At 43.3% G+C, this 24,568-nt stretch overlaps 2 protein-coding genes across 2 annotated transcripts in view; one reads left to right on the top strand and one right to left on the bottom strand.

Annotated features, from left to right (window-relative positions):
* Nucleotides 1-2,940: 2,940 nt before the first annotated feature.
* Nucleotides 2,941-4,575, bottom strand: LOC126961088 (proline-rich protein 2-like). Its single transcript, XM_050801132.1, has one exon. The coding sequence runs from the start codon at nt 4,335-4,337 to the stop codon at nt 3,975-3,977; it is 363 nt and encodes a 120-aa protein (XP_050657089.1). The 5' UTR covers nt 4,338-4,575; the 3' UTR covers nt 2,941-3,974.
* Nucleotides 4,576-4,632: 57 nt separating this feature from the next.
* MCPH1 (microcephalin 1) overlaps nt 4,633-24,568 on the top strand; it is a 111,501-nt gene continuing 91,565 nt past the window's right edge. The window contains exons 1-3 of the mRNA XM_050801080.1: nt 4,633-4,724; nt 7,301-7,392; nt 12,836-12,954. Of these exons, the coding sequence (XP_050657037.1) occupies nt 4,703-4,724; nt 7,301-7,392; nt 12,836-12,954 (233 nt within the window). The 5' untranslated portion in view covers nt 4,633-4,702. The remainder of the gene's footprint in view (nt 4,725-7,300; nt 7,393-12,835; nt 12,955-24,568) is intronic.

Here is a 24,568-nt window from a genome sequence, read left to right as displayed (position 1 = left end):
TTCTCCTGCCTCAGCCTCCCAAGTAGCTGGGACTACAGGTGCCCGCCACCACGCCCCCGCTAATTTTTTTGTATTTTTAGTAGAGACGGGGCTTCACCGTGTTAGGCAGGATGGTCTTGAACTCCTGACCTTGTGATCCACCTACCTCGGCCTCCCAAAGTGCTGGATTACAGGCGTGAGCCACTGTGCCCGGCCGTGTAGGTATAGTCTTAAAAGTCTAATCTGAGATTCCTTATAAAAGTTCCAGCAAAGCAAACTTAAAAAGGCTCGTGTGGTCAATTATCATTCTTGCTGGACTTATGTAAATGATCAGGCCAAATTTAACGAGATAAGACTTATTTTGTAAACAAGAGTAATCTTACTTTATCTTTGATCTCAGTGGTAGTAATTATACAGAGAAATTTTACGTTTCAATGGCAAACTATAACCCAGTTGTGTGAGTTATCAGACTCTAGTCCTGTTCACTGTCTTTGAACTACGTTTTTTTAGCTCTTTAAAGGATGGATCCTGCCAGCCAGGCGCGGTGGCTCATGCCCATAATCCCAGCACTTTGGGAGGCTGAGGTGGGGGAATCACCTGAGGTCGGGAGTTCGAGAGCAACCTGACCAACGTGGAGAAATCCTATCTCCACTACAAATACAAAATTAGCCCATAATCCCAGCTACTTGGGAGGCTGAGGCAGGAGAATTGCTTGAATCTGGGAGGCGGAGGTTGCAGTGAGCCGAGATTGTGCCACTGCACTCCAACCTGGGCAACAAGAGCAAAACTCTGTCTCAAAACAAAAACAAAAACAAACAAACAAACAAAAAACACCTGGATCCTGCTGTCTTACACATTTTGTTAGTAATTAGTATTTCCAATTTTCCTCCCACTCTACTGACTTGATGTCACTGAGAACTAAAACGCTTCCTTCTCAAAGCCTTGCAAGCTGAAGCTGGATGGCTAGATATAAACTTCAAAAGATTTATCACAACACTTGGGTCTTTCAAATATTTCCCAGAACACCTGCATCTTCCAGATTGTGCTCCAGGAAATAACCATGATGGTGCCACTACCTACCACTACCATCCTTACTAAAGATGGCTGGAGTCCAACATCTAGAAAATTTCATAACTGACTTGCCCTCTAGACTGGGTTTATCGTCTACTCTGAACATTAATCATTGTTTTCATTTTGTTTCCTTGTTCTAATCTATGTTTTTCCCCCTTTTACAGATCTCTCATCTTACAGTTTCTAACTCCAATCATCTCCCCACAGCGATCAACTTAGCTTCCTTTTTTAATGAAACATCTAGGGAAGTTTCAGATGGAGAAATGTGTGGACATTCAGGCCCTAAACTTTGGTATAAAGATTATTTTACTGTGAAAATATTTGACCTAAGAAAGATGCAGCAAGAAATTTTATTTGAACTTCCCTTATTTCACTAAAGCAGAGCCTCCAGAAAATACAGGTGCCATTGGCTTCCCTCTGAGGAAGTTTCCTGCGAATTCCACTACTGTAGAGACAGATTGCCCATTCTTGTAAGCATCCAAAAGCCCAAAAGAACCTTCCACAACTTCCTACTGAAACTCCAAAATCCCCCAACACATTTTGTTAAGTGGATCTATAAACCTTTATTTCTATTTAGTGAGTTACTCTAAACCTTGTCTTTTCTCCTGTTAAATTATTGTTGTCAGTTAATTTGCAGGTCCTCAAACACAGGACCCACATTGAACAAGGAAAAGCTTTCCTTCCAACATAGACAATATGACTACCTGTAGAACACCATTTTGAATGTACAAAAATTATTAAGCAAATTTAGCAAGTTTTCAGGACATAAGATGAATTGCAGATATCAACTGTATTTCCATATATTAGCAACAATCAGAAACAAAATTGAAAAAAAAATCACCATTTACAATATTATCAAAAAATACAAGGCCTTGCACAGTGGCTCACGCCTGTAATCCCTACACCTTGGGAAGCTGAGGCAGGAGGATTGCTTGAACCCTGGAGTTCGAGACCAGCCTGGGCAGCATGGTGGGACCCCGTCTCTAAAAAGAATTTAAAAAATTAACTGGGCATGGTCGTGTGTACCTCTAGTCCCAGCTACTCAGGAGGCTGAGGTAGGAGGATAGCTTGAGCCCAGGAGGGTCGAGGCTGCAGTGAGCCATGATCACACCATTGCACTCCAGCCTGGGTGACAGAGTGAGATCCCGTCTCAAAAAATAAAAATAAAAAAAAATAAAAAATACTTAGGTTAAAATCTAACAAAAGTTATAAGAGTTTTTTGTTTGTTTGTTTTTGAGATGGAGTCTCACTCTGTTGCCCCGGGTGGAGTGCAGTGGTGAGATCGCTGCTCACTGCAAGCTCCGCCTCCCAGGTTCACACCATTCTCCTGCCTCAGCCTCCCGAGTAGCTGGGACTACAGGCGCCCGCCACTGCACCCGGCTAATTTCTTCTATTTTTAGTAGAGACGGTGTTTCACTGTGTTAGGCAGGAAGGCCTCGATCTCCTGACCTCGGGATCCGCCCACCTCGGTCTCACAAAGTGCTAGGATTACAGGTGTGAGCCACCGTGTCCAGTCAGAGAAATTTTAAAAGACCTAAATGTGAATGGGTCAGAAGATTTAATATGGTTAAAATGTCAATTCTCCCCAAATTGTTCTGTAAACACAATCCCAGCAGTCTTTTTTTTTGTGCAAAATGACAAGACAACTCTAAGATTTACAAGGAAATCTGAAGAATCTAGAAGATACAAAATAAGCTTGAAAAATAAAAACAAAGTTGTAGGACATAAACTACCTTATTTCATCACTTATTTATATAGCTACAATAATCAAAACAGCATGGTGCTGGTGGCAAAAAGACAAATAGCTCAATGGAACAGAATAGGAAGCCTAAAACGAAACACATACATATGCGACACAGATTTCGACGTAAGCACAGAGGAAATGCAGTAGAGACAAAAATAACGTTTTAACAAATGATGCTGGAATATTTGGATATGTATACATGCAAAAAAATGAACTTTGGTCGCTATCCCATACCGTATACAAAAATTAATTAAAAGTAGATCTTATCCTTTGAGCCCAGGAGGTTGAGGCTGCAGTGAGCTGTGATCACACCACTACATTCCAGCCTGGGCAACAGAGTGAGACCCTGCCTGAGAAAAAAAAAAAAAAAGTAGATCCTAGACCTAATATACAACCCAAAACAGTAATATTTCTAGAAGAAATCCTAGGACAAAATATTTGTGATAGTGGAGCTGAAAAATCTATCAAATACTAAACTTTTTTTTACCACCTTGACTAAAAGTAATGGGTTTATATACTTCATCATATCATTTAATTCTAAATCTACAGAGATCAATGTCACTTTCTCAGTAAAAGTACGTGAGTCTTCAATGATGACCAGAACTCACACTCCCCAGTAAACCATAACACCATGTCTCCGGAGTAGAGCTTATTAGAGCAATAACTTGTGATAATGATAAATATTGATCAAAGACTGAGCCTAGGAAGTGGGTTTTTTGAGGCTGCATATACTCAAGGCAATCCTTCAGAACCACAGAGGGCTCACTGGATCCTATTAACCGCTGAGTGAATGAATAAACAGATGAAACAGGGACCTGAGTAGATGGTAGCTGATATTCTTGTACATATATTCTACCTCTAGATTCAATAGAAAGAACTAAAAGTACATGAGTTTCAGTACCAACATCTTCAACAGCTACCAGCTGTATCACCTTGGACCAGTCAGGTAACCTCCCGTGAATCTGGTTGCTTCCGGGCCGGGGATCTGTGCGCAGGAGTTTTGAGCCTGGGAGCAGGCAGGGCAGAGGAGCTGGAGGGCCAAGCCTTTGAGCTCCAGGGGGGTCGCGGGGGTAGTGGGTAGTGCCCGGCCGATCGGCGGCCTGGGGGTTGCCTGAAGGTGAGGTCTGGGGTCACCCCGCGGTGATCTGAGTCCTGGGATGCCCCACAGGGATTTGCTGCCTCAGGGATCCGAAGTCTCATTCACTCCCCCACTGGGGACCTGAGCTCTCGAGATCCTCCTGCGGGGGTCTGAGATCTCAGGATCAGCCTGTGGGGGTCTGAAGCCTCCGGGTCCTCGCGTGGGGTCTGAGGTCTCGGGGTCTCCCCTGTGGGGTCTGAGTCTTGGAGTCCCCCATCCCCGGGATCGGCGGTCCGGGTCCCCGGAGCAGTAACGTGGTGGGTCGGGCCCCGAACAGGAACGTGGCGCGCCGGCCCCAGGTGGTGTAGGGCTGGCGGCTGGGGGATAACGGTGCCGAAAGTTCGCACAAAGCCATCCGCGGGGGTCCCGCCCCGCCTGCGAGGCAATGACTGTGCCCCCTCCCATGCCTGATCCTCAACTCAGGTGAGCACAGATGAGGCGCCGGGAAGCTTCTAAGTCGCAAATGGAAATAGAAGGCTAATTCAGGGGTGAGGGGCCGTCGTGCTCGTTACTCCCAGGAGGAGAGAAAAAACTACGGCCCCGCAGCCGGGGGCGCGGCGAGGCATTATCCGGTCCCCTCCCCGGGGTCTCAACTCCCTACAGCCTCCCGCCTCCGGCCTCCCGCCTCAGCTACAGACAAATCCCGGAAGCGCGGAATCCGTCAAGCGCCGTGAGGGCGGCGCGCTCGCCCCGCGCATGCCCAGTGCCCGCCTGCGCCGCCAGGGTCTCCAGCACCGCACCGTCCAGCCCGCCGGATCCCGCCGTCTGTCATGGCGGCCCCCATCCTGAAAGGTGAGGGACTTCCTGCTTCCTGCGCCAGCCGCGGGGGAATTTGAGGACTGGCACCCCTGGTGGCGGGCGCACTCGGGGGGGGTCCCGTGGAAGCAGCCCCGCTCGCCCCTCCCTCGCTGCCTGTCCCCTCCCAGATCCCCTGCCGCCTCCTGCCTCCCCCGCTGCCTGTCCCACCAAAACCCCCGGCTGCCTGCTTCCCCTCCCGTGCTCCGTGTCTCCCCAAACCACCGACTGCCTGCTTCCTGCCGTATGCTCCCTGTTTCCCCAAAACACCCGGCTGCCTGTTGCCTCCCCCGTGCTGCTAGTCCCCCTCAATCCCCCGCTGCCTGCTCTCTCCCCCATGCTGCCTGTCGCCCAGATCCCGCCCCCCCCCACCTGCCCTTACCCCACCTGCTCTCACCCCTGCTGCCTTAGTCCCTGGTCCCGGAGCTAATAGGCAGTCAGAGTCCTGCCCTCCGGAAGTTGGTGTGGGGTCCTCCTGGGTCTGGTCCTGCTCTACCCCCTCTGAGGCCCACCTGGAGTTTCTATGCTAATTGTTCCAATAATAGGAGCCGCCTTTTACTGCGGAGTCCTCGTGTGCCAGGCGCTGTGCTTAGGCTGGTGTGGTATTGTCTGATTTTTTAACCGCTGTATCAACTCTCTTACCTCGTATTACAGGTGGAAACTAAGGCATGGGGCGTTTAGGTGCCTGTCCCCCGGTGTGTGGCTATTCAGTGCTGACAGAGCCTTAGACCAGGGCTGCTGTCCCAACCAGTATATGATACCGCACCCAGTCCCGCCCGCTGTGCACCTGGAAGAGCCCAGGAGCGGGGAATAGAGGACACCTGTCTTGTAGAGTTTGGCCGTGGGAAAAAAAAGGGGCCTGTATTGTGGGGCCTGGAGTCATAAAACATAGCCAAAAGAAAAGACTAAAGGCTTTATACAAACTCTGTAATCAGATGCGGCTATTTTTCTAATGTTAGTATTTTGTTAAATTAACCTGGTTTTCCTTTAGCGTTACCCGCAATCATTGACCAATGGCACACCTGGAAAATTCTTTTAACCATCAGGTTTTAAGAAGAGGATATCCACTAGAACAGAGGTCCACAGACTATGGCCCCCAGGCCATATCTGGCCTGCTGCCTGTGTTTGTAGGGTCTACAAGCTAAGAATGTCTTTTACATTTTTAAGTGATTTTTAAAAAAGGACAAATGAAAAAATTATATCACATTCACATTTTCTTTTCCATAAATAAAGTTTTATTGGAGCACAGGCTGGCCCATTAATATATTACCTATGGTTATGTTTGTGCCACAACCATGAAGTTGAGTAGTTGTGACAAATACTCTATTGGCCACCAAGCCTAAAATATTTACCATCTGTCCCTTCACAGAAAACAGACTTCTGCACTAGAAAAACTAAGCCTAAGAATTTGGGGAAAGCATCTAATTTTAGGAATGTAAACTGTCATGTATTGTATGAGTACAGTTGTTCTTTGCTTAAAATTTTAATAAATTCCACTGAAGCTATTTTGAAAAGGCTTTTAGTAGAAATTTATTTATGAGACAGAGTTTTACTGTGTTGCCCAGGCTGGAGTGCAGTGACATCACATAATAGCTCAAGCAATTCTGCTTCAGCCTCCTAAGTAACTTGGGACTACAGGCACTACCATGCCTGGTTATTTTTATTTTCATTTTTTAATTTATTATTTTTTTGTAGAGCCAGGGTGTCACTATGTTGCCTAGGCTGGTCTTGAATTCCCAGCCTCAAGCCATCCTCCTGCCTCCACCTTCCAAAGTGCTGGGATTACAGGCATGAGCTACTTTGCTTAGCCAGTAGAATAAACTTAATCTACTTTTCGTACTTTTGAGGCAAGGAGTGCAATGGTGCGATCATAGCTCAGCTTCTACCTCCTGGGCTTGAGGAATTCTCCCACCTCAGCTTCTCCACCCTCCCCACCCCATTTCCCACCCAGTAGCTGGGACTACAGCCACTTGCCAGCATTCCTGGCTAATTAAAAAAAAAAAAAAAAAAAAAAAAAAAAAAATTGTAGAGACAGGGTTTCACTATGTTGCCCAGGCTGGTCTCAAACTCCTGCACCCAAGTGATCCCACTGCCTTGGCCTTCCAAAGTGCTGGAATTACAGCATGAGCCACCACACCTGGCCAGTAGAATAAATTTTTGGTTTACTCTTTTTTTTTTTTTTTACTTTTTTATTTTTTGAGACAGAGTCTCGCCCTGTCACCCAGGCTGGAGTGCAGTGGTGTAATCTCGGCTCACAGCAACTTCCACCTCCTGAGTTCTAGTGATTCTCCTGCCTCAGCCTTCCAGTAGCTGGGATTACAGGCGCCCGCCATCATTCCCAGCTAATATTTTGTATCTTTTAGTAGAGACGAGTTTTCACCATGTTGGCCTGGCTGGTCTCAAATCCCTGACTTCGTGGATCCACCTGCCTCCGCCTCCCAAAGTGCTGGGATTACAGGCATGAGCCACCGTGCTGGCCTCGGTTTACTCTTAAATATAAATAGAACAAAATCTATTGGGCAGAGGATGCTGGAATTACAAATGTATATTTCATGTTCATATCTTGTTTTCAGATGTAGTGGCCTATGTTGAAGTGTGGTCATCCAATGGAACGGAAAATTATTCAAAGACATTTACAACACAGCTTGTGGATATGGGAGCAAAGGTAAGACATTTATTTTGCTGTTGATTCATATGACAGTCTTCTGATAGGTAAAAGGTTACATTTGCATTTTCTTATTTTGGGAGTTATTACTTAGAATACAGACAAAGCAATGGGTAAGTGGTGGGAGAAAAAAGAGCCAAACTGTGAAGAATTTAGAACAGTAGGACTTAACAGAACAGTTGGGCCTGTGGGCATTGAGTGAGGAGGAGGAACCTAGGATGAAACGCTGGATTCTTACACTGGTTACTTAGATGCATAGTGCTATTAAGCAAAGTGAGGAATATAGGAAAAGGAACAGGTTTCTAAGGGAAAAGTTGTAAACTTGGGCATATTGAAAATATCTATTAGACATTTGGATATACAAGTCTGGAACTTGGAGTGTTCAAGGCTAGAGATGATGATTTGGGGGGTCAGGACCATAGGGGTCGTGTAAAGTCACAGGTGTGGACGTCGTCCCATGTCGGGCATGGTTAGGATGAAGAGTGGTGATGGGAGGAGCATTGTTCAGTATTCAAGGACAGGCGATGGGAGCAGGGACCCAGTGACAGAGGGAGAGAAGAATGCCAGGAGAAGGAGAAAAGCAAGTGTGGAAGTCAAAGGAGGGAGTAATTTTTTTTTTTTTTTTTTTTTTTTTTTTTGTGATAGAGTCTCTTGCTCTCTTGCCAGGCTGGAGTGCAGTGACATGATCTCAGCTCACTGCAACCTCTGCCTCCTGGGTTCAAGCGATTCTCCTGCCTCAGCCTCCCAAGTATCTGGGACTACAGGCACACACTACCATGCCTCGCTAATTTTTTTTTTTTTTTGTATTTTTAGTAAAGACAGGGTTTCACCATGTTGGCCAGGATGGTCTCGATCTCCTGATCTCGTGATCTGCCCACCTCAGCCTCCCAAAGTACTGGGATTATAGGTGTGAGCCATCGAGCCTGACCAGGAGTAGTTTTTTAATTGCCTTTCAGAGCTCAGAGGGAGTAATTTTAAAGACAGAATTTTTAAAAACTACAGATAGTTCAAGAAAGATAGGATGGGCAAATGTACTTTGGATTTGAACACTATAAGGTCATTGCGAAGTTAGTGCAGTTTTCAGTGAAATGGGCAGGAATCATTGAGATATGAGGAAATGGAGATAGCAAACAGTTTGCCTTATTCAAGGTTTCTCAGTATAGCCATCTGTGTTATCAGATTTACTATCACATAGTGCTTGTGTTCAAGTAGCTTTATTTGACTTAATAATGTCCTTGATACCGAATAGGTATCTTTTGCCCACACACACTAAACCAATCACTGTGATGACGGGTTTTACAAAAGAGAAAAGATTCATTCACAGAGAAGCGCAGCTAGGAGGCAGAAGAGTACTCAAATCTTCATTCCCAAAGAGAAGGCTTAGGGATATTTATCAGTTAGGGAAGTGGGGTGATCTAAGCAGTGGGGAAAAATGGAGTACTTGATCTGCACAAGCGTAGCTGGGGTTCATGTTTAGAAAACAGGCATTATTAGGAGGCTGAGGCGGGTGGATCACCTGAGGTTAGCAGTTCAAGACCAGCCTGGCGAACATAGTGAAGCCCCATCTCTACTAAAAATACAAAAAAATTAGCTGGGTGTGGTGGCACACACCGTAGTCTCAGCTATTTGGGAGGCTGAGGCGGGAGAATCGTTTGAACCTGGGAGGCGGAGGTTGCTTTGAGCTGAGATTGCACCAGTGCACTCCAGCCTGGGCGACAAGAGTAAGACTCTGTCTCCAAAAACCAAAAAAACCCAAGCAGTCACTAGTAGGATCCGATGGTGAAGATTTTGGCCTCCTGTCAAAAGGTCACTTCCTGGGCATTTGCACAGGCCTGGTTGAAGAGTTGGTGGTTGCAGCCTGTTTGAACTGTAGAGGTGCTGCCCCAAGTTCCTGAAAAGTAACTTAGCAACGGTTACCATGGTGACATATCCACCAGAAGTGTTATAAGGAAGCCAGTGAAGGTTGTTATAGCATTTAGCAGCATGACTTGCAGCTATATAGGAATAAATAAATAAATTATAAAAAGCAAGTGACCAAAAGCGAGCAAGGCAGATTAAATTTGGCAGACCTAATTTTCAGCCTTAAAGTGCAAGAGTGGTGATGCTGGCTATTCAGATATGCCAGAGAAGCCTTAAGGTGCTTTAAATGAAAAGGTGAAAGTTCTCCACTTTAAGGAAAGGAAAAAAATTATATGCTAAAGTTGCTAAGATCTACAGTGAGAACAAATCTTCTAATCTTGAAATTGTGAAGAACTATGCTAGTGTTGCAGTCACATCAAACTGCCAAAGTTACAGCCACAGTGTAATTTTTATTACAATACATTGTTACAATTACCCTATTTTGTTATTATTGTTAATCTGTGCCTAATTTGTAAATGAAACTTCATTGTATATGTATGTATAGGAAAAAACAGTATATAACCGGTTCAGTACTAGCTCAGGACTCAGGCATCCACTGGGAGGGGTGGGGGGCGGGCGGGCATGTCTCAGAACTTAACCCTCGTGGATAAGGGTGAACTAATACACTCTTACAGGGAGTTTACCTATGAAAAAAGTCTGTTTATGTCCTTTTCTGGCATTTGGGAGGGGCTGACTGATAGGCTGAGTGAAAGAGATCCATTAAAAATGGGAGAAAAGATTATCGAAGGTAGGGCTAGGTTGGGGTGGGGCAAGAGAGCTGCCGTGGATATGAACCTTAAGAGGCACTCACCACCAGGCAAAGAGTGGGTGCTACTAAATTTTTTTACCCTAAGAGCCTTGTTTGACCTCCCTAATGCCTGTCTTGAGTAAGAGGTCAGTGCAGAGGAATCCGAATATAGGAGCAGGGCCTGCACTGCAGGAGGGGAGACGTGCCTGCTGTGATACACTGGAATGTAGGAACCTGAGGGAGTCTGCGTGTTCTCATGCCTAACATTTACCTGGGATGAGGAAGAGTTATTGTGAATGAGAAAAAAGCCATTAGACAAGTGAGTTGACAAGGTGGTTTGAGGGTAGCATTAAGATCTTAGATCTTTTGGATCTTTTTGGTTTCACCTTTTATTTCAAAACTTGGCAAGCAAAGTTGGGGAAAGAATAGTGAATGTAGATTCAACAGTTGTTAACATCGTAACAGATTTGGGTATTTGTAGTATCATAATCCAGGATTATCTTAAGCCAATTTCAGGATTCGAGATGATTTAAAACTAGACTACAGGCCTGTGAGGGTCATTATAACTTCTGATTCACCCTTAATCTAGATGCAGCTCTTTGGGTCTCAGCCCAAGGTGTAGGAGTTTTATCAGACCCCCTTCTCCCTTTGAGGCTTCTCAATTTTTGTCCTGTTCAGTGTTTGCTAAATTTGATAAAAGCCTTGTGGGAAAATGGCCTCAAATGCTAGACTCATCTCTAGGTATCAGTCTTAATCTAGAATCTCAGCCCGGTAATTCTTAGCTGCCTTGATAGCTCCCATGGACTTGGTAGGGGTGTGGAGACTGAGAGAGAGAGAGAGAGAGTTATAAAAGCAATACATATTTATTGTTTAAAAAGACTAATGGGCAGTGCCGTGAAATTCACAATAAACACAAAGAGAAACCAGCAACCCTTTGCAGTACGTTTCCTTTTCCATTTTTCAAAGACAGTTATTTTCAAATCATCTGTTTCTTTTGGTATTTGCCTTCATATTTCCAATCAGTGTACATATATTTACTTCAGTACAATTGAATGCTATAGAAAATTATGCAGATGAGTTCTGCTTCTGGAAAGGATACATAAAAGGTAACATTTTTGACACCATGAGTGTCTGAGCATGCCTTTATTATACTGTTTTTTTTTTTTACTAATATTTTAGCTGACTAAAAATGCTAGCACAAATATTGTTTTTCCTTGAAGGTATTTCCCATTGTTTTCTCACTTCCAGACTGCTGTTGATAAGCCTGATTCAGCTGGCACTTATCATTGTTTGCATGTGATGTGTCTCCGTCCTCTTCACCTTGATTACCTACTCTTTTAATATTTTTCCCTTTTGCCAGCCATGCTGGGATTCTGTGATAAGCTTGGTCTAGTGCTGTTTTCATTCTTGTGCTGGGCCTTTGTGGGGTTTCTTTTGATCTAGAATGCATATCCTTTAGTTTGAGAAACTTTTCTTTGATTATATCTTTAATAATATTGTCTCCATTTTGTGTATTTCTGTATTTCTTTAACTTCTGTTGATTGGCTGTTGGATCTCCTGGTCTGAGCTCCTGACGTTCTTGCCTTTTGTCTCCTGTTGTGTCCGTCTTCTAGTTCTTTTGTTCTACTACCAGTGAGCTTTTCTCAACTTCATTGACTGATACTTCTGTAGAAAATTTTATTACTTATGTCATCTTTTCTTAATTTCCAAGAGCTCTTTAGGATCCTATTAAAAAATAATCTTCTGATCATGTTGCATGAATACAGTATCTCTCTCTTTTTTTTTTTTTTTTTGAGACGAAGTCTTGCTCTGTTACCCAGGCTGGAGCGCAATGGTGCGCAATCTTGGCTCACTGCAACCGCCACCTTCCGGGTTCAAGTGATTCTCCTGCCTCAGCCTCCCGAGTTGCTGGGACTACAGGCACGAACCACCATGCCTGGCTAATTTTTGTATTTTTAGTAGAGACAGGGTTTTGCCATTTGTCCAGGCTGGTCTCAAATTTCTGACTTCATGATCTACCTGCCTCAGCCTCCCAAAGTGCTGGGATTACAGGTGTGAACCACCACACCCAGTTTCCTTTGGTTTTAATTAGCTGAATTTTTCCAACTTTTTGAATGATTGCACTGATTTTAATACCTTCTTACTTTGTATTTACACATTTAAGATTATAGGCACCCGCCACCATGCCCAGATAATTTTTGTATTTTTAGTACAGACAAGGTTTCACCAGGTTGGCTAGGCTGGTCTCGAAATCCTGAACTCCTGACCTCAGGTGATCCGCCTCGGCCTCCCAAAGTGCTGGGATGACAGGCATGAGCCACCGTGCCCGGCCATGAATACAGTATCTTAAGATATTAAGTGTTCTTAATTTTGGTTAAATATGTGTTCTGTTTTCTCTATTGCCTCTGAATTTCATTTGGTTTTATTTTTTTGGTGTAGAAAGCTTTTCTGAAATGTCCATTATCATCTGACTCTTTCCATCTTCTAAAAATGTGGTGCCTTCTCATGGCCACATTTTCTCTTCTGTTCTCTTTAGCCTTGCAGGGCTCCAACTCTTTATTCTTTCAGTAACACTTCAGAGAGTTTTTTAGAGGGAGTAGACATGAACTTGTGTGTATGATTCACCATTCTAACTGGAACAGATATGTTTTAAGCAGTGTTATGCATTCCTTCGAGTGTTTCTCTGTCAGATTCTGAGAAACAGAATTGCTGGGGTAGAGGTTTTTTGATCAGTTGTACTTAAGAAGTTGTGAATGAACAGTAATGTACATTTTGTTTTCTGCATTTTGTCTACAGGTTTCAAAAACTTTTAACAAACAAGTAACTCACGTTATCTTCAAAGATGGCTACCAGAGCACTTGGGACAAAGCTCGAAAGAGAGGCGTAAAGCTCGTTTCAGTCCTCTGGGTTGAAAAGTAAGCAGCTTCTCTCTGACTTTTTTTCCTTAAGTATCTAGTATTAAAATGTGTGGAGATATTTTGCACAGATCACAGAACCAGATAAAGTTTGATTTTCATCTTTTCTCTGCCTCACCTCACCAAGTAATTTGACATCCTCCAGCCTCAATGTCTGCAGTTCAAACATGGGCGTACTGTAATACCTAACTCTGCCTAGGGGGAGAAGGAGCCTGCAGGTCCTGAAGCTGGGTATGCAAGGCGGACTTAGGAAACAAGAGGGAATGTGATGAAGCAGATTGTGTTAGTCAGCCAGCGCTGCTGTAACAAAAGACCACAGACTGGGTAGCTTGAACAATAGAAATGGACTTTCTCACAATCTGGAGGCCGGAAGTCCAATATCAAGGTGTCCACAGGGTTGGTATCTTCTTTTTTTTTTTTCTTGACACCACATCTTGCTCTGTCATTCAGGCTGGAGTGCAGTGGCTAGATCTTGGGTCACTGCAGCCTCTGCCTCCTAGGCTCAAGTCGTTCTTATGCCTCAGCCTCCCAAGTAGCTGGGATTCATCTCAACCTTTGCCTCTTGGGCTCAAGTGATTCTCCTGCCTTAGCCTCCCGAGTAGTTGGGATTACAGGCACGCACCACCATGCCTGGCTAATTTTTGTATTTTTAGTAGAGACGAGATTTCGTCATGTTAGCCAGGCTGGTCTCAAACTTCTGACCTCAGGTGATCCACCTGCCTCAGCCTCCCAAAGTGCTAGGATGACAGGCGTGAGCCACCGTGCATGGCTCACACAGTTTTGATTACAGTAAATTTGTAGTAAGTTTTGAAATTGGGGAGTATGAGTCCTGTAACTTTGTTTTTCATTTTCAAGATTGTTTGGCTATTTTGATTTGGGTTCCTTGCTAAGATTGTTTGGCTGTCTTGTTTGGGTTCCTTGCATTTCTATATGAATTTTATGATCAGCTTGTCAGTTTATTCAAAAACAAAAAAGGTAGCTGGGATTTGGCAGGATTGTATTGAATCTCTAATTAGGGAAGTGTTGGTGTGTTTATAATATTTAATCTTCTAGTCCATGAAAATGGGATGTGTTTCTTTTTCACATCTCAAATTTCCTTCAGTGATACTTTCTAGTTTTCAGTGTACAAGTTTTATACCTCTTAGGTTAAATTTATTCCTAACTTTTTTGTTCTTAATTTTTTTACGTTGTTAGCTGTTAGTGTATAGAAATGCAGGTGATTTTTGTAATTGATCTTATACCCTGCAAATTTGCTGAACTTGTTTATTAGTTCTAAATTGTATTTGTGGGTTCCTTAGGATTTTCTATATGCAATGTTGTATAATTTTGTAAATAGAGAGAGATTTACTTCTTCATTTCTAGTCTGGCTGCATTTTATTTTATTTTATTTTATTTTATTTTATTTTATTTTATTTTATTTTACCTATTTGTTCTGGCCAGAACGTCCAGCACAGTGTTGAATAGAAGTGGTGAGAATGGACATCCTTATCTTGTTGCTTATCTTTGGAGAAAAGCTTTCAGTATTTCATTATTTAGTATGATGGTAACTGTGGTTTGTGTAAATGTCCTTTATCAGGCTGAAGACATTCCCTTCTATTCCAGGTTGTTTGTTTGTTTGTTATTATTAAAGAAAGTTAGATATTGTTGTCAAATGTTTTTCTGCATGATTGATCATCGTGTGATTTTTGTCCTTCATTGTATTAATGTGGTGTAATGAAGGGTTTTGTATGGTGAACCAACCTTGCAGTCCTAGGATAAATCCTACTTGATCATGTTATGTATGTTGTCATCTTTCCTTTTTAATTGTTGGAACAGGACGAGTGCGGTGGCTCACACCTGTAATTCCAGCACTTTGGGAGGCCGAGGGGGCTGGATCACCTGAGGTCAGGAGTTTGAGACCAGCCTGATCAATATGGTGAAACCCTATCTCTATTAAAAATACAAAAATTAGCCAGGTGTGGTGGCATGTGCCTGCAGTCCCAGCTACTCTGGAGGTTGAGACAGGAGAATCACTTGAACCTGGGAGACGGAGGTTGCAGTGAGCTAAGACCACGCCATTGCACTTCAGCCTGGGCGACAAGAGTGGGGGAAAAAAAAGAGTAAGGTGTCCTTCTCTGGCTTTTGTCAATATTTTCTCATTATCTTTCACTTTCAGAAATTTAAGTGTCTGGATATGGTTTTATAACATTTATTTTGTTTAGATTTTACAGAACTTGTTGAATGTGTACTTATCTGTGTTTCTACATATAATTCATTTTTGGCCATTATTTCTTCATCTATCTTTTCTGCTGCATTTCCTCCTCATTTTTTCTGATTAGCTGTATATCTTTTTCGAATTAGCTGTATACCAGGGATTGGTAAAGTTTTCTGTAAAGGGACAGATAGTAAATATTTTAGGCTTTGCGGGCCATGTGGTCTCAACAGCTCAGCTTTCTTGTGGTGTGAAAGGAGTAACAGAAAATAAGTAAACAAATGCCTGTGTCTGTGTGACAGCAAACTTTACTTACAAGTCTGGCAGTAAGCCAGGTAGTTTGCCAATCCTTTCTACATAATATACCTTTTAAATGTTTGCATTTGTCCATAGTGCTCTCCTTCTTGTTCATTATTGTTGTCATTTTTTTTTCTTCCCAGATTGATTTGTTTTCAAGTTCATTGATGTTTTTCTCCATCAAATCCATTCTGCTACTTAGTACCTTTATTTCAGATATTTTTGATTGTTTTTCGTCTACTTGGTTTTTGTATACATTTTTAAAATTTCGTTTTCATGTGAGATTTCTCATCTTTGCTTTTCCTGCCTTTTGTTATGAATGTATTTTCTATTACCTCGATGAGTATAGTTATAACTAGTCGTCTTAATGACCTTGTCTGATAATTTTGAGGTTGCCATCTGTTTTGTTTTTGTTTCTCTTTGATAGTGTGTCACATTTTTCTGGCTCTTCGTATGGCAAATAATTTGAGCTTGTATTTTGCACATTGTAAATACTGTGTAGACTCTGGATTCTTTTGTATTGTCGCAAAGAGCATGACGTTTTTGTTTTAGCAAGCAGTTGACTTGTCATTAAAGTTAAATGCACACTGTCATTATGTGGGCAGTTGCTTAGATGGGCTCGTTGAGCCTCAGGTGCAAGCTGATTTGTTTGCCTCAAACACATGTTGTTCAGGGGTCAGCCAGAGACTTGAACTTCCATACTCAGAACTTGGAGTTTCTCCTCTGGTTCTCTTACTTCCTGAGTCCTTACCTCATTTCTCTGGTGGCCGTAGGTGCCCAGTCTCCTTCGTCTGGTCTCTTCAGCGAGAAAGGAGGCCGGAGCTTCTGCTTGAGTGCCTGCTGCGCCACACCACCTCCCACAGAGACTGTGGCTGCCTTTAGGGGACAGACAGAAAATGTGGTGATGCCCAGAGTCTTTTGCTTCCTTTTAAAATTTGTCTCTTCTTTCTTTTTCTTTTTTTTCCCTCCAGCTTTCAAAGCTCTCACATCATTGGTTTGTTTTATTTTTCCTGTATTTCCAGGACGTATAGCTTATAGTTCACCTATATTTGTATGTTGGTTTGTTAGGAATAAACAGAAATGGAACGGAGTATGTTATTTTTGAAGCATCTGATGCCAGTCTAATTCTTCTTCCCTTCAAAATTATTTGATCTTTTTGCCTGGAGACTCCTTAAGGATATTTTTTATTTTATTTTATTTTTTATTTTTTTGAGGCAGAGTCTTGCTCTGTTGCCAGGCTGGAGTGCAGTGTCGCGATCTGTGCTCTCTGCAACCTCCGACTCCCTGGTTCAGCGATTCTCCTGCCTCAGCCTCCCGAGTAGCTGGGATCACAGGCACGTGCCACCACGCCCAGCTAATTTTTGTATTTTTAGTGGAGACGGGGTTTCACCATGTTGGCCAGGATGGTCTCGATCTTCTGACCTCGTGATCTGCCCACCTCAGCCTCCCAAAGTACTGGGATTATAGGCGTGAGCCACAGTGCCTGGCCAGGATTTTTTTTTTTAAGACTCATAGCTTTACTGTAATATGTTTTGGATTGATCATTCCAGTTCTGGCTTGGCCTTTTCAACAGATTCAGGTCTATATTTCTGCAAAAGTTTCTTGGATTATAGATTCAAATATTCTGTTTCATTGTTTTGCTTTTCTTCTGGGACTCCAATAATGTTTACATTGGGCCTGCTTAGCTATCTTTTATTTCAGCCACTTTGACTTTGACCCTTTTATATATATACACACACACACATATATATTTTTATACAGACACACACACACTGACACAGACACACACACACACACACACACACATTTTTACCCCAAATACTCATTTGACAGTATTTGTTTTTGTTTTTTTGAAGACAGGGCCTTGCTCTGTTTTTGGGTTTTTGGAGACAGGGTCTTGCTCTGTTGCCCAGGCTAGAATGCAGTGACTCAGTTGCAGCTCACTGCAGCCTAGACCTCTAAGGCTCAATCAGTCCTCTCACCCCAGCCTTCCCAAGTGACTGGGACTGTAGACATGTGCCACCATGCCCAGCCATTAAAATTTTTTTTTTCTTTTTTCTTTTTGAGATGGAGTCTCGCTCTGTGGTCTAGTGCAGTGGCATAATCTCGGCTCACTGCAAGCTCCGCCTCCCGGGTTCATGCCATTCTCCTGCTTCAGCCTCCCGAGTAGCTGGAACTACAGGTGCCCACCACCATGACCGGCTAATGTTTTTTTTTTTGTATTTTTAGTAGAGATGGGGTTTTACTGTGTTAGCCGGGATGGTCTTGATCTCCTGACCTCATGATCCACCTGCCTTGGCCTCCCAAAGTGCTGGGATTATAGGCGTGAGCCACCACGCCCGGCCTTAAAGAATTTTTTTTATAGAGATGGGATCTCACTATGTAGCCCAGGCTGGGCTCAAGTGATCCACTCACTCCAGCCTCTCAAAGTGCTGGGATTACTGGTGTGAGCTACTGCACCCAGCTGACAATATTTGATTCAAGTTCAAGGGTTTTGTTATATTCTTCAGTTTTGTGTTTGCTTTTATTTTAGGGGGTGTGATGGATTTTCCTCAGCTGAAATGATTTGCTTTTTCTTTGTTTTTTTAAAAGAGATTTTTTAAATGGATGTAGTCTTTTCTGTCTATTTCCATTCATTGTATAGGCTGGGTATGTGGCTAGAGCATCCTCTTCTGTCAGTTCTGCTGTCTTGCATAGTTTCTTTTATAGGTGATGCTTGTGATGGAGGGAGAAGAGAGGGGCTCGTGTATCTCGTTTGCCTTTTGTTTCTGTAGGATCCTTAAATGCTTTTCTCTTAGTTTCTTCTTTTTTTCACTGCCGTTGGTGCAAGGGCTGCTACTCCCCCCAGAACTGATGCTTTTCAGGGTCTGCCTGTCCTAGTCTTGCTCCATTTCAGGCCCCTTCCCTGGAGCGGGTACTGTGAGCTGCATGGGTTCTGCGTTGTGGCAGTTGTGCTGGGCGTCCTCTTTCTGAGACTTCTGTTACCTGTGCTTCGTGTAAGTCCTCCAGGCTGTGCTACTTTTTATGGAGTCGTAAGCCTATTCTCCCCGACTTTCTGCATCCACAGACTTGCAACTGTGTTGGAATTTGGATTATTTTTCTACTTACAGGTCATCTGAATTTGCGCTGTTATCTCCATATCGGTGAGAATGTAGGTCATATGTGTCTTTTATTTAAGTTTTTTTTTTTCTGCTTTTTTTTCGGGGAGGGAATGGGGAAGACTCAATATCAGGCAGCCATCCTTGTTTTCTCTATCTCGTCTTCTTATGGAGTCCATTGAAATGGCTTATTGATTTTTATCTCAAAATAGATCTCTCATAGATCTTTATCTCTGCTGTTACTCACAGTCCAGACAACTATCATGTCTTGCTTCAATTACTGTAGCAGCCTCCTGCCTGTCTGTTTCATTTTGTTTCTTATACATCAGTAAATGTAACCCCTTTTGTTACCGGTGGAAGGTATCCAAGTTACTGGCAGCAAATCCGTATGGGTTTGTAGCAACTTCAGTTCTTACCTCCTCAGAAGAAAGAATTCCACGGAGGGGCATAAGGCAGAGGAAGAGACCAAAGCAAGTGTCAGAGCAGGCAGGAGCAGAAGTTTATTTAAAAGGCTTCAGAACAGAAAGAAAGGAAAGTACGCTTGGAAGAGTCCCAAGCAGGCACGGAGGTCACAGTTGATGTTTAACCTTGATCCTGGGATTTATAGGCTCGCCCTTTCCCACAGTTCTTCCCTGAGGGTGGGCTGCCCGCACGCACAGCGCGGGAACTGAGCGCAGGCAGTTTGTTTAGGAAGTGGTAATGGGTGCCCATCTGAGGTTTTCTTCCCATTTCTCCACCATTTTGTCTCAATGTGCATGCCCGGGAAATGGCCTCTCCCTGGCGTCTGCATTCAGTTAACACTTTGGTGCAACAGGTGTGGACTGTCAGGAAATGGCCTCTCCCTGGCTCTGGCTGCCAATTTATCACTTTTAGAGGGGCAATGCGATCATTGTTGAGCTATCACGCGACATTCCTGGTGGGTGGTAGAGCCCTCTCCTGCCGGGCTTATGCCTAACTACTTGCAACACTTTAACACGTAAATCAGCTTTATCCTTCTGATAAAATGGCTTAGAATTCAGTGGTCTATAGTAGGGAATGGCACACTGTCATCCCCCGACCAAATCCACCCTGCCATCCTGTTTATTTTTTAATGGCCCATGAGCTAAGAATGGTTTTTAAGTTACAAGAAGAAAAATTCAAATGTTTACTATTTCATGATATTTACATTATATAAAATTCAATTTTAGTATCCATAAATACCGTTTTATTGGAACACAGCCACGTTCATCTGACGATGTAGTCAGTGGCTGCCTCTGTACTACAGCTGTAGATTTGGATCCTGTGGCAGAGACCTTATGGCCCACAAAGCCTAAGACATTCACTACTTGCCCCTTTACAGAAGTTTGCTGACCCAGGTCCAGTGTGCTGCATGATGGTCCCTTCCCTTTCAATGTCAGCTGCTCCCCTCTCCCTTGTTTGCATCTTCCAAATGTTCTGGGCTTCCAAGTCCCTGAGGCCACACTCTTTTCTGCCTTTAGTTCTTGGCCTGTGCTGAGAACTCTGCCCCCTCTTCCTGATTCTAAACCGACTTTTGTAGTCAGCTCCTTTATACATGTTGCATTGCAAGGTCACTTTATCAGAAGAGCTTCCTCTGTCCCCAGTTCACAGTTCAAGCCCTCTTTGTTATTCTCTATCTCAACTCCTTTTTTCCTGTGTGTACTATTAAAACTTATTTTGCTCATTTGACTGCTTTATCTGTCTGTGTATCTAATCATGCATTTGGTCTTTCTATTGTAATGTAGACTGTAAGAGCAGCTACACGTCTGTCTTATTTATGGTTGTGTTTCCAGTAAGCATCTAACATACATCTGGCTCATAGTAGATGCTCAGTAAATATTTGTTCTAACAAATTATGAACAAAGGAAAATTTAGTTAAGTGGCATAGAGATACTAGAGAAAATATGGGGAAAATGACTTGAAAAAAAACTGCATTTTAAAAGTTGAATAGAAATGTGGAGGGGAGAGTGCGGAAACGGAGACCTTTACTAGAAGCTTGAAGTAAATAGAGATGCATGGACAAAAATTAAAATAGTAGGCATTTCTGTACCTAAATAGGCCCTCTTGGCTAATCCTACATTGGGGGTGATCACTGATATCACTGATAGTGTTTTCTTCTGAGAGTTAGGGATTCTTGCTCTGCTTTGCTGGCCCAGCCCCTGACTCCCCCTCCTGTCATTCTTTATCCCCTTTCTCTCTCTATTTCTGCCCAACACCAACCCCAGCTTCTTTCTCAAGGGGCTCATGCAGACTCCATAATGCTTATAACTTCATTATACAAAAACAAACCTTTTTTTTTTTTTTTTTTTTTCCTGGAGACTGAGTCTCACTCTCTTGCCCAGACTGGAGTGCAGTGGCGTGATCTCGGCTCACTGCAACCTCCGCCTCCTGGATTTAAGCAATTCTCCTGCCTCAGCCTCCTGAGTAGCTGGAGCTATAGATATGCACCACCATGCCTGGCTAATTTTTATATATATATATATATATTTTTTTTTTTTTCTTTTCTTTTCTTTCTTTCTTTCTTTTTTTGAGACAGAGTCTCACTCTGTCGCCCAGGCTGGAGTGCAGTGGTGCAATCTCGGCTCACTGCAAGCTCCGCCTCCCGAGTTCACGCCATTCTCCTGCCTCAGCCTCCCTAGTAGCTGGGACTACAGGCACCGCCACCACGCCCAGCTAATTTTTTGTGTTTTTAGTAGAGATGGGTTTCCACTGGGTTAGCCAGGATGGCCTCGATCTCCTGACCTCGTGATCTGCCCGCCTCGGCCTCCCAAAGTGCTGGGATTACAGGCATGAGCCACTGCGCCCAACCTATATACTTCTTTAGTTAACTTTTTATTACAGGACATTCTTTTCCTGTCTGTACATGCAGATACGTCCCACTTTATATATATAAGAATCTTTTGTAGTAGCTGTCCAGTAATTTATGTAACCAGTGTCCTATTGATGATTGAAGTTTTTCATTTCTTAGTTCTTTTATTTTCAATTAGAAATATTAGAGCATCGAGCTTCTGTATATATTACCTTTTTGCAGATGATAAATCTTTCCATAGATTTAAATCCCAAAAGTGGGCTGTTCAGTTCGGAGAGTTTACATATTTAAATACGATAGATGCTGCCAAATTACCTTCTGGAAGGAGTGTACTGGTTTCCATTCTTTCTGGAGTTATCGAAGAATACCTGTTTCCCAATACCTTTTCTTAGATTGTGAGTTATCAGTTCTTTTAACGTTTTCTAATTAGTAGAAGAAAAGTAATACTGTTTTTATTTGCATTTCTCTGATTTTTAGTGAGCTTGAATTTTCTTCAACAGAACATGGAGATAAGAGCCAAACTGACCTGCATGTTTTATGTCACGTCTGTTCTTTCTTGGTGAACTGCCTGCCTGCCTTTCCAATGCAGTAGCTCATGGTTTCCACTGAAAATGTGAACATTAACTTCGTAAGGTCACTAGGTGTCACTAGAATCCCATTCTCTTAGGTTCCTTCTGGGAGTGTTCATTTTAAGATCAGATGACAATTGATAACATTCTGACATTTCCTTTGGACGTAGAAATTTTTACCTTAAAGGAAGAGTAAATAAAGGTGAAATAAAGGTCAGCTTGGCCCCCACTCTAAGTTCTGTTGAAGAAAGTTTATCATTTTTAAACAATTGCAAACTAACAGCTAGGTTGGGAATATGGCTCACAGGCTTTGTCCTTGCTAGGCTGAGAGTTGGTTGCTGACTGAAGGCCATCACCCCCTGCATTTAGTGTTTGCTAGAAACAAGGACATATTCCCACATAAGCACAACACAAGCCGACATTAGGGGCTTACCACGGCTCCCTTCCTCCCAGAATCCTCAGACTCCATTCTGTCCTACCGGCGGCCAGCTCCACTTCTCACCTCCTCAGCCTTCTCACCCTGCAGCCATTCCTTAGTCTTTCACTGGCTTCTGTGACTTTGACACTGTTGAAGGTCACTGACCAGTGATAGGAACGTCCCTCAGTTTGGGACGGTCTGATGTGTCCTCCTGATGTCACATCAGTGTGTAACAGTGGATGTAGCCATTTAGGACTGGGCGAATTACTCAACCGCTGGGCTCTGGGTTCCTCCAGCAGCTCCTGAGTTAACTTGCTGCTGCTGTTCCAGTGCTGGACCACAGAAGTGTTCTCTCTGCCCGCAGAGCACTATTGTGCCGACTTCTCTGAGTCTCCTGTTTTCTTCCTTGTGCGGCAGGGACACACATGAGGGATTGTGTGCTTGGCGGCTGGAATCTTCAAAAAGATATGATTCACTTTTTTGCCTCACTAACACAGTGCCGTCTACATAAAAGATTAAAGTACTTTTCCTGAATTGACTTATTGACTGGGCCTAGAGAATAAGATACTGGTGCTGGGCAGTTTGGCACAAGAGTGGTAAAAAGGCTGCAGGATTGGCCCAAGTGAAGACAAGGGGTCGTCCTAAGGGTGGAATGGGAGTCGGTGGTTCCTGGCCCATCTAGCAGGTGTGCTGTGGGAAGTGCTGGAGTGAATTGGTTCTCTGGGGAGAACAAGCTCTTCAGAGCAGAGCTTCCCGAGGAGAACGTTGCTGCTTTGATTTCTGCTGGCTCTGAGGCAGCAGCAGGTCAAATAGTTGCTTCTCTGTTTAGAGGCATCTCTTGAAACACTTTTCGTTTTGACCACTAGATGGTAGGCATTTTACATTTCTGAAGAAAAATAGAAATCTAATTGGAAGGTTTTTTTGTCTGTTCAGTAGATTTTGGTTGGACCCCTGGTAAATGTGAGTTTCAGTGTAGCAGCTTTAGTGTGTTACCACATGTGCTAAAGCATAGCTGTTGGCATGCAGAATGGCATTACCCGCAGTAAGTGCCACTTACTGCTTCATAGTGAGTGATGATAGTTACACTCAGGTGGATGAAATTCAGGGAGAGCATCTCGGTGCACCTTACATCTTATCACTCTAAAGGATATGCAGTTGGGAAGCTTACCTCAAAGGCAACAGAACACACCTCCCACAACTGTATAACCTATGCCAGGCACTCATTTTACTGGGTTGAATCAAGCCCTTCCTTAAACTGCTAACTTAAAGGATACTTACTGGTTTTGTAAACTTTGGCAAATGATCTTCTGTACTCCTCGGTTTTCTATGTTGTGCAATAGGAGGCAATGGTAGTGGATTTTCCAGCACGGTTGGTTTGAGGCTTCTCATGAGCTGGCTGACCTTTGTTCTGATGATGGTGGTGATTTTAATACTGTGTATTTGATAACACGGTTATCTAGGGTCTCCTTCACATCTTTCATCCAGATGCATCTCAGCCAGCCCCCTTTTGCTGTTCCCTTACTCATAATAGTGGTAAATCAGTGACATTTTGCTTAAGAAGAGGCTGCTAAAAACTTCTCATGCTTAAAATTGGTAATTAAGGGGACTTTTTAAAAAGAAGCACACCTCAAAAACATTTCCTTCCTCGTTCTCTTCCACCCTGCCTCCCTTTCCCATCACTTCTATTAGATACAGCATTCTGCTTACCCCATTATTGTAGGCTCAGATAGTTGGTTTTTAAAAATCAGCTTTATAAAAACATTTACATAAAATAAAATGGGCCCATTTTAAGTGTACATTCACGGAGTTTTGGCAAATGTGTATACCTGTGTCACCACCACAACCAAAATATAGAGCCTTTTCATCACCCCCAAATCTCCCTCGTGTCCCTTTGCTGTCGGCCTCCCTGCCCTCTCCTCCCACCCCAGGGCAGCCACAGATTTGGTTTCTGTCATTCAAGATTAGTGTCACCAGTTCTGTGGCTTTAGATCAGTGGAATCATCCAGTGTGTACTATTTTGTGCCAGACTTCTTTCACCGAAGGTGATGTTTTTGCTATTTGTCCATGTTGTGTATAGCAGTGGTTTCATTTTCTTTTATAGCTGAGTAGTATTCTATTGCAGGCATGTAGCATGTAGCACGGTGCCACCAGTTGATGGAGATTGGGCTAGTTTTCCATTTTAGGTTATTATGAATAAAGCTACAATGGACATTTACGTTTGTGTCTTTGTATGCT

The sequence above is a fragment of the Macaca thibetana genome, chromosome 8 (genome assembly GCF_024542745.1).
Source record: "Macaca thibetana thibetana isolate TM-01 chromosome 8, ASM2454274v1, whole genome shotgun sequence".
Lineage (NCBI taxonomy): Eukaryota > Metazoa > Chordata > Mammalia > Primates > Cercopithecidae > Macaca > Macaca thibetana.
The sequence above is the reverse complement of the archived record's forward strand: the minus strand, read 5'-3'. Positions and strand labels throughout refer to the sequence as shown.

Coding starts and splice junctions, on each gene's coding strand:
- LOC126961088 (XM_050801132.1), bottom strand. CDS start 4,337: ATGGGAGGGGGCACAGTCATTGCCTCGCAGGCGGGGCGGGACCCCCGC.